This window comes from Helianthus annuus, chromosome 11 (genome assembly GCF_002127325.2).
Source record: "Helianthus annuus cultivar XRQ/B chromosome 11, HanXRQr2.0-SUNRISE, whole genome shotgun sequence".
Lineage (NCBI taxonomy): Eukaryota > Viridiplantae > Streptophyta > Magnoliopsida > Asterales > Asteraceae > Helianthus > Helianthus annuus.
Window position 1 is genome coordinate 39,259,450 of NC_035443.2, and position 10,840 is coordinate 39,270,289.

Sequence of the window (10,840 nt, forward strand, 5' to 3'; positions counted from 1 at the left end):
AAATCAACTCATCCATAAGTAAAAAAGTCAAAACTACATCCTCTAACTTAATTACAACAATAAAAAATGCCATTATAACCGAAGGAATACTTACTGTAATTGGATAAGTGGGGTATAAACCATATTCGCCTCCACTATTTGACCAATAACCAAAATACCACCACCATCCTCACTTCCAATAAGACAATGAGAGAATGCATCAGGACCAGCTCCTTGTGAAGAAAGTTGTGAAATTATCGACAACCCGTTTTGACCAAGCCCCAAGATCCCATTAATAGCTCGGTCAGATTTAGTCAAATCTCCCATTTGAGTTGTACTACAACTGTTGCATACATCAGTAAAATAGTAAACTAACAACATTTGTATTCTTCAATTAATATACAACTTTAAAAAATGACATAGACTTGCTAATAACTAACTCACCCAAACACAACATCAGCCGAAGAACTTAATTCCCTTGAACCTTCAGCAATTGTTTCGAAATGCATTAAATCAGATACATAATAACCTGAAGTCCCATTACCATCTCCATACTTGAACTTATAAGTGCATTGGTTGTTTAAACAGCTCGAATCAGACGATTCAACCGCTCGAGAACACCGTTGGTCCGCAAAACTAATTGCATGACTTTTTGATGAGCTTGATGGATCATAGAACTCCATAGGAATCTGTTTCACCAAAATAAATCATTTAACAGCCATCATTTCACAACATTCTATGTAAGCATAACAGATAATAATAATCATACTTGCAAACTGCTTGATGTAGGGCAACCATTACAGGGTGTGCAACCAACCCATAACACATCACTTCCTGTGTTAATCAGATAATAGTCCTTTGAAGGAGAACCCAACTGGACTTTTGTATAATAAAGCCTAAAACAATAGAAAAAGTAACAATTAAGAATGAAAACAATCAGATTGGGTGAAACCATAAAAAAAAAACTAAAACACAGATCATTACCATGGTTCCGCCTCATTAGGTCAACTGATTTTATTCTTTCTGATCTCTGAGCAAGCTTCCTCTAACACAAACAAAAACCAAAACATCATCATTGTCAACAACTTAGCATCTTACAACAAAGATTAAAATAAATCGAGATCACTATTCACTAACAATACCTTAATATCGAGTCTAAGAGGTTGCACCAGAGCAAAAAAAGACAACAATATACATAACTTCTAACCACTATCAACCTTCAAAAAAAAAAAAAATCACCAACGTCAACACCTACACTTGGGTTGCGGTAAAACCTGATATGGTCAGTTTAAAATGTTTACTTAGTTATACTTGCACTCTCTGCTTTGAGTTTTATTGTACCAAGCATGTCAAGCATATGATGATGTTTTGGATGTTTTATTGCTTATACAAGTTGATCCATATGATTAAACCTTCTTATATTCCAATCATTGACCACTTGATGACCTCTATAAGGTCAAACCAACTTACATTGTCAATCATTAACCAAATCTTACCACCAATAACACAACTATAACACAACAGATTTCTAACTAATCGATTATTGGTTACCTGATCAAGTTGTCGTGAAATTTACGGAGGGGCGGCTTCTTGTCCGTCATCAGCGGCAATGGCTGGCTCCTCCATACTTCAAGTAACAAAAAAAAAACGTTAATTAAGTCAACCTAATTCATAACAATCAAACCAGTGGCGGAACTAGCTCATTAAATCAGAGGTATCCCAATTTTTTTTTAACGTGCAATTATACAATATTAAAAAAGGATAGCAGCAGCATTAAATAAAGTATAATCTGGAAATCCATCTCTGGCGAACGTTCAGGCAAACTCACCGGCATAACTAATAGCGCGACATGCGTATTAACGACGACATTTTGTTCATTAGCGACCGCCGCATTACCGGCAAACATGGCGCCACTAATGATTGTTGATTTTTTTTATCAAACCAGTGTTATTGGCAGCAGCAAAACAGGAGACCAGTGCGTAAAGGATGACTAACGACGTTTGGTTTTCTTCCAGATCCTGAGCGACGATCAGAAAGAATGTCGCCATACGTATTTTGTGATTTTTTTTGGGCTAATCTGATCAGTTGGCTTATCTAAACAATTGGGTCATTGTTTCAATTGGGCTCCCTTATTTTATAAATTTGGGTTGGTTAGGGATATCCTTGTATTATATTAGGGGTATCCTTCGTATAAAACCGATCAAAAAAATACACTAAGCATACGGACTTCAGCCGTAGCCTGTGCTACGGCTCACAATATAGTGGTTCCGCCCCTGAATCAAACTATACAAAGAAAAATGTAATGAATAACCCTTTTAATAGGAGTTTAATTATGGATATTATCATGACAGAACCAGTTTCAGAATGAAAAGTGCGGAACCAAACAACTGGAGATTACTAGGCTTGTAAACGAACTGAACGTTCAGTGAACCGTTCATGAATCGTTCGGCAGGAAGTTTGTTTATGTCCGTTTATTTAATAAATGAACGAACATGAACAATACTTTTTGTTCATTTAAATAAACAAACGAACATGAACAATGTCCTGTTTGTTCATTTACGTTCATGAACGATCGTTTATGTTCGTTCATTTACGTTCGTATATATTCGTTCATTTATGTTCATTCATTCGTGTTCGTTTATATCCGTTTGTTTATTTTCATCTTTTAAATTTAGATATTACTAATTGAATTTAAAAATCTATTTAATTTTCTTTATCATCCCATAACTAGCTTTAACTTTCCGATTTCAAAACTTTCTTTTATATTGTATTAATATATTTGATTTATATTTTCCAATTTAAAAGCAGTATTTTCTATTATATGAAACGTGAATTAAAGTTTACCTATATTTAGGTTATTCTTCTCCTCTACTATTGCTATACAATTCAAAGCATTGTTCAATTATGTTCGTTATGGTTTGTTATGTTCTTTTATGTTGAATTATGTGTGTTTGTGTGTGTTTATGTTCGTGAACCGTTCATTTATACTTTTAGCGAACGAACATAAACGAACATGAACATGCTCATTTTCTAAACGAACGAACACGAACAAGAAAATCCGTTCATTTAAATGTTCGTGTCCGATCGTTTGTTTGGTTAAAGGTTAATGAACGAATATGAACATGCCTCGTTCGTGTTTGTTCAGTTCATTTACAAGCCTAGAGATTACACAAAGCAAAATCTAAAATTTTACCAGATAAAAGTAAAATCATGATAAAAACCATAATTAAAGTCACCAATTTTGAAGGAAAACCCGCATTTACAACTTAGTTAGCAAGTCAACTTTCAAACTCATAAATTAAAATTTGACATAAATTCATTACAAAGCTGCTATATACACCACCACAGTTAATGCCTGAACGTTAAACTAACTAATGCATATTGATAATTTCAATCTTATAATCATCACAAACAAACCTACGCAAAATGCCCTAATTTAACCTAGAACCCTGAAACATGGACTGCTAACAAAACTCTCAGTAAATTATAATAATAATAGTAAATTATAATAATAATGAAATAAATTACCTGAGACTTAGAATCGCTACACTCTTCGGTGCCGCCGCCGCCGTGAAAGGTTTCAACATCTTCACCGTTCCCTTCGTACCATTCTTCGTAATCCGTCACCTTCTTGTTGATTATCTAAGACATTCTGCCTGGAATCACTGTTAAACCTTAGATCGGCAGAGACAAATCCGGTGAGTTACTTGTAGATGATTCTTAACATTTAGGGTTTTTTTTTTTGTTTGAAAATGGAAATGAATTCATAATTTTGGCAAGATTGAATTGATTAGAGAGTGAGAGAGCGAGCGAAGGTAGCGTAGTGACAAAGGAGAATTGGAGAAAAGAATTAGAGGATGGTTTTAGAGTGACAGGTGGCAAATTAGGTTTATACTATGCCAAGTGGCAAATTAGGTTTAAGACTATGCCAAGTGACAATAGTTGGCTTAAGATTATGCCAAGTGGCATAAGAATGTTTTAATTTAATATACTTTATAGATTGAAATTTATATTAAAGGTGTTTTGATTATGTCCTAAATAAGGAATAAAACTTGCAGGATCATCTATTGAGCAAATTAAAAATAGATTGCAACATCCTTGCTTTGGAGGTGGAATTCGCGTAGGGGTCCGAACTCGGTCCAGGCATGGCACGAAGACTCGAATTATGGAAATTTTGGCGACTCAAATAGTAAACCATGGTGTAGACTGCTGGATTTGTAGAGGTATCGAAGGGGAAGGTTTTGAAGTCAAATGAGTTAGATCTGACATACCAAAATTTTGATTTTTCGTGGAATTCTTGGGTCCCTCCTAAGGTAAACATCAAAGTATGGAAAGCAACTATTGGTAGGATTGTTACCAAATCAGAGCTGTTGAAAAATGGCATGGCATTTTCGGATTCGTTGTGTCCCATATGTCGGGTAGGGATAGAAGATGAAAACCATGTCTTCGTGTCATGTCCCTTCGCTAAGGAGGCATGGACGTAGGTTATGGTTTGGACTCGGATCCCGTTATCGACATTTGGCAGTGGAGTAAATGACATCCTAAAGGGGGTGGCTGATGCGAGTACTACTCATAAATCAAAGAAGCTTTTGGGAACAGTTGCTTACGCTACTTTATGGCGGAAATGATATTATGTCTACATAAAAATTTCTAACAACATATCTTAATCTATGGCGGTGGTTGTTTAAGTATTCATATTTGGAAAAAAATGGAAATCGTTTATTAGAAACTAGTATTAAGCCCATGCGTTGTAGCGGTTGTTGTAAAACTGTGTCAAGTAGTACCAATGCTATAACACTGTCAGCGACCACCAACACCGGAAAAGCGCATAAAAACAAATTAAATAAAAACGAAAAAATAACGTCGAGCGAAAAGCATACGTAAAATCTTTAAATCACGAACGCTCGTTGCAGAGAAATTAAACAAAAACGTAAAACATAGAAAAAAATAACTAAGTCAATCCAGAACCCGCGCGTTGGTCGAACGTGTTAAACGGAAAAAAATATATATGCTGCGACGGGCCAGTCAAACGGGAAAAAAATCTACGAAAAAAATGTTGAACCTCACACACACGTTGCGGTGCAGTGACTCACAAAATTTAGAACGAAACGCAAAACTTGGGAAAGATGATAACTATGGTTGACTAAAATTGATAATAAAAAAGAGTTGAGATTAAATTGCAAAAGATGAAAAATTTTGGGTTAAAAGTAAAAAAAAAACAAAGGGTCTAAATTGGAAAATTGAAGTTATTTATTAATCTTAAATAAAAATAAGAATAAAAATAAATGATATCTATATATTAGTTATTAATATTAATATTAAAAGAAATTTATTAAATAATTATAAATAAATTTATGAGGTTGAAGGAGAGAATGCCATGTGGCATTATTTGGAGTCTTTTATTAAAGTTAGATTAGATAAGTCATGTCATTTTTTTTTACAATATCTATATATATATTTTTTATCATCAACACTTTAAGTAATATACGTTATTCATTAAGCATTATTTATTTTTTAAAACATATGTTGATGCATATTATGTGGACGCGACTTGGTTCGGTTCGGTTAGGTTCAGCTCAAAACCGACGTCATGACATTCCTCCGTCGTGCGCCCCAGAGTTCGACACACGAAGCACGAAGCGTCACGAGCTAATATCATCATGACATCATCATGATGATGTCATGATGATGTCACAAGTATAATTGTCATGTGCACAAAATGCAACATATAAATTACATCAATTGTGGCATAAAACTAACCTTTTTTAGTACTAATGTTGGAAAAAAGTGTGCTTTTGTCTTCCTTTTATATTTTCAGAATTAAATGAGCTCAAATAAACAAAAGAAGCAAATAAGCAGCTAAATCTAACATAAATACAAGAAAAGGAACAAATGTGGCATGCTCGGCCTCCCCGACAGCATCTCCCCAAGCAAAACAAGAGAACAGAAGGCTGAACACGCCCCGTGTTCAATGAGCACGGGGGCGTGCCCAAGTGTCAGCAGAAAAGACAAAGTTGTAGAAGCTTCTATCGCCCACCACGGGGTCGTGCTCAGCGGACACGGGGCCGTGGTCAACTCTAAGATTCGCAAGATCTAGGGAAATCTTGATAGTACAGATACGCTTCTGCACACGGGGTCGTGCCCAGCGGACACGGGGTCGTGGTCAACTAATGCAGACAAACTGCATTTAATGAAGAAAGAGAGGAGGATGGACACGGGGCCGTGCCCAATGGACACGGGGCCTTACCCGAGCTTCTGTTCAGCCTATAAATAGGAGTGCTTGGATCACTTGCAACTCATCCCTTGGCACACCACCTCTCTCACACTTCACCCACCACCCACCACCATCACAACACCATCATCCACCACCATCATCCATTGTCCATCATAGAGTGTGTGAGTCGTCTCGGGATCCAAGATAGATCGTAAGAGTTCTTGACAATCAAAGGCCGTGTTTGCCTAAGTCTCTTACATCACTTGGTAAAGACAAGTGTTTAGTGTAATACTTTTTATTTTTAATCTTTTCGCACTTTTTATTTGGTTATGTATTAATGACTTTAATAACTAGTTTCTTATGTTGAAGGTGATTCCTCCTTATCGTTTGTCCGTGGTGTCTTGGCATTATTTTACTGTCTATATAAAATAAAAGATTTTCACCATTCATATCTCCACGGTCTATATGGAGATATGTTGGCTACCTGGTCGGGGGTTAAGAGAACGGTTTGATTAGAGCCTTGCCATTGTTCAGTGTATAGATCCTGCAAAGGACCTGGGTCAAATTTAGTAGGACCTCCTTCAATACCCACCGGTATTGGATGGCGGGGGTCCAAACTCTTTGATCTCCTCATAAGTTAAACTACTATTAAAACTTTAACCCGACTACTTAGGACTGTATCCCTGCTGACTCAGACTACTTAGCCGAGGGTAACGTCACCTTCAAAAGAGGGGCCTACTACAATAACTAAGATAATCTCTTAAACAATGCAAAAGTGCGGAAATAATCAAAGGTTACACTATACACGAGTCGGATCCAAGTGATTCATCTTGTCTATCTGTTTTACTTTTATTTTATTTTTCAGCATTTTAGTTAGTTTTATTTTTCTAGTTTAAAACCTTTTTCTAACTTTTTGATTTGATTAGACGTTGAGGATAAACCGGTACTAAAAGCTCTTGTGTCCTTGGACGACCTCGGTATCTTACCAACACTATACTACGTCCACGATGGGTGCACTTGCCCATATGTGTGTTTAGTGTTAGTAAGCGTGTTTTATAAATTTAAAACTTGGCTAAAAAGTGTAAAAGGGATTAAAATATACACCTAAAACCTATAACACACGACACGCATCAAATTGAAATTCATTTTCTATGAAGTCAACAGACGAGTTCGTCGCCTGATGATTCCAACGAACCTTCAAAGGGTTCGTCCATGTCTCCATACGACGAAGTGTGTCCTCCTTTGTGATGAACCCTATGCATGGCGAACCCTCTATGCCCTGTGACGAAGGGTATCATCGACGAACCCTTAAGGGGTTCGTCCTTCTCCTTGCGACGAACACTTAGGTGGACGAAGGGTCACCCTTCGTGGGATTGTTAACAGTTCGTGGCCAAGTCAACCCTTCGTGGATGTTGCTGTTTTACTTCGCCTATATAAACAGGTTGCTGAACCCAACAGAAAGATAGACACGAGAGACACAGATAGCGTATAAACACAGTGAGTTTGAGAGCGTATCTTATGTAAGCGTTGTAAACAAACTTTCGGGTGTTAATACAGTTGATATTTCAAACGTTGAATCATTGTTTGTTGTTGTGTCTCGATCTCGGTTTGCTTACCCGGTTGGATTCCGCACAACCGGGTTTGTTCGTATCATAAGGATTAGGTTATTAGATCCTCCGCTAGTGGACCTACAACATATATACAATTATGTTTAATAAAATTTAAATGTCCGAAACCGTGAGTATATATTCACAAGTGATAACCTAGTATGTGTATGTAAATAGATCTTTAGTGTTTTCTATCTAATCTATTCAAGAAATAATTAAGTTGTTATTGTGTTCATCCGATCACAAACTTCATGAAATTCCATATACACTTCAGGCAAGCATAACAAATACCTTTTGCATTTTATTAATTGAGTTGATTGCTCGGATAGTCCCTGTGGTTTGCCATTTTTTCACATTTATTCCCCATCTTTTCAAAATAGCATGTTTGGTCCTTATCGTTTGCTCACTTGTTACTCGGGTAGTCCCTACATTGAATGGTCATTAAATTGTTTAGTTAAGTTGATGTGAAATAACCAAATTACTCTTTCTTATAAAAAAATAACAAAAACATTAATAAAATTTAAATAAATCTTTTGAAATAGAAGTAGGCCCCACCCATATATTGAAAAAAAACTTACCCCCACCCCATCACGTTCTTCTCCAGCTACTTCACCATGTTGGCGACCAAACTCCTTCACCTTGCCGGCAACCTCCTACTTATACATCAACGTCAACTCTGAAACCAACATTCGAGTGCCGTTAACTCATCACCACAACACTACTGTCACCACCATTTAAACACCACAATATTGTTGGCCCAGACGGTTCAAACAATCGTATCAACAAACACGAACACGAGATATTGGGGGAAAAAACCGCGACTCTTTCTATTCAATCAAACTAACTTACAAAGAAAAGGGACTAATAAAAACAATAACCTAGACCCCTATTTATAATTTATAATACTACTAAACTTGATCTCCAAGATATTAAACCTTTTCTAAATCAATTATAATATAATTACCTAAAATAAACCAAACTTTAGTAAAAACTAATTATATGAATCTTTCACTTTGGTCCTTCAACTTTCAACTTATACAAGATTTAGGATTAACTTTCAACATTCCCCCTTAATCCAAAAACTCCGCCCAAACTTTCTTAACTTTGTACCGCCAAGATCTTGAATCCCAAATAACACTCTCAACTCTTCAGTTTCTATCATTGATCTGTTTTTATTCTTTCTTTTCAATTGTTTGTAACAAACCTGTAACTGGTTCTTCACACTCATCATTCAAACCATCCACCTTACTCTCAGATGCAAATTCATTCATCACTTTCTTTTCTTGAAATTTTCTATCTTCAAATATTTTGTTGCATCACTTGTTCAATTGACAAGTTCTTTTTCCTCACTTTTCTTTTGTTTCTTTGCTTATCCAAACATTCTTGGTCATCTGACTTTGACCCAAAACTCGCAGTTGGGTTAGCCTTTCTTTCTTTATCAGACCATGTTGGGCTTTTCTTTCTGACTATTCGTCTAAACTTTTCATTCGGTTCTCTGATGTTTCTTCAACAGATGCCCGACTTTTGACTTTCACATACGATTCTATTTGTCAGCTGCATCCTTCCTTTCATTTATTACTAGATTCTTTCTTTCATCATCATGATCAGTAGCACGTTTCCTGCTTTGGTGCTGCTTACTGATCTCAACAGTTTCTTCATCCTCAAGGTTGTTTGAGTCAGGAAAACGTACCTGAAGGTTCACCGTCTTCTCTTCTTCTTCTTCCAAAGAAATTCTTTCTTTTTCTTTACCCAGTCGTTCCTTCTCTTCACTTACCAAAACAGCTTGCAAAACTTCTTCGTTCTCTATAGCTTCTTGAGCTTCTTTCTTACGTGCTTGTTCTTCTTGAACAATCGCGTCCAATCTTTCTTTCTCAGCGATCTCATCCAGTCTTTCTTTCTCAGCAACTTTTTGAGCTGCTTTTTCCTGTTATTCCTTTCTTACATAATCAAATTCAAGAAATCGAATCTTCAAAGCATGCCATACTTCCTTAGCATTCATAAGTATGCCTACCTGTACCAAGATGTCGTCCGGTAGGGTTTGACATATGTACCCCAATGCAGTGTATATCTTCCTTTCATCTACAACTACGTCGACTGTAGGTTCAATAACGTCCCAAAAGTTATATTCTTTCAGAAATCCCTCCATCTTGGTCGACCATACTTTGTAGTTCGATTTCGTCAATACTAGAAGCCCCCAATCACCATTGTGTCTTTCTTATCTTTACTTTCCTTTATGGTGCTCTTTTCAGTTGGAATTAGTCCCCGATCCCGAAACCAATCTCCAAACACCACAAACTTTTCTCCTCTTTCTTTCTTTAAGAAACGTTCTTGGTTACTTTCTACTTGCTTTCTTCAATTCATCAATACCGATATTAATCATCTACTCGACCTAGAAACCTGGCTATCTTCAAGACCTTCGAACGGAATAAAGCAAACGACGAATCCTTTTTCATGCAACGAACATTGTTCAACGAGTCTAAGCTCTGATACCAATTGTTGGCCCAGACGGTTCAAACAATCGTATCAAGAAACACGAACACGAGATATTGAGGGGACAAACCCGTGACTCTTTCTATTCAATCAAACTAACTTACGAACTTACAAAGAAAAGGGGCTAATAAAAACAATAACCTAGATCTCTATTTATAATACTACTGAACTTGATCTCCAAGATATTAAACCTTTCCTAAACCAATTACAATATAATTATCTAAAATAAACCAAACTTTAATAAAAACTAATTATATCAATCTTTCACTTTGGTCCTTCAACTTTCAAGTTATACAAGACTTAGAATTAACTTTCAATAAACACTACCCGTCACCACAACACCTCCGACAGTCGTCAACCTGTCACCACAACACCACCGCAAACCAACCCCCACTTTCCCCTCGGGTCACTACATTTATAGATTTGTAAATGTCTAAAGCAGTGAGAGATTAAATGTACCTGGTTTGGATAAATTGGGATTGAATATACCTGGTTTCGGGATACGACCAACGGATATTATGACGGTGTGACAGAGCAATTGGAACAGTCG

The 10,840-nt window shown here is 36.5% G+C and overlaps 1 protein-coding gene across 1 annotated transcript in view; it reads right to left on the reverse strand.

Moving 5' to 3' along the window:
• The window catches only part of LOC110888091 (aspartic proteinase-like protein 2), a 35,222-nt gene extending 25,276 nt beyond the window's left edge, over positions 1 to 9,946 (reverse strand). Inside the window, 8 exon segments of the mRNA XM_035979858.1 lie at positions 95 to 322; positions 424 to 668; positions 749 to 875; positions 1,556 to 1,606; positions 8,283 to 8,287; positions 8,379 to 8,453; positions 9,491 to 9,724; positions 9,812 to 9,946. Coding sequence (XP_035835751.1) covers positions 95 to 322; positions 424 to 668; positions 749 to 875; positions 1,556 to 1,606; positions 8,283 to 8,287; positions 8,379 to 8,453; positions 9,491 to 9,724; positions 9,812 to 9,946 — 1,100 coding nt within the window.
• Between the last annotated feature and the right edge of the window lie 894 nt (positions 9,947 to 10,840).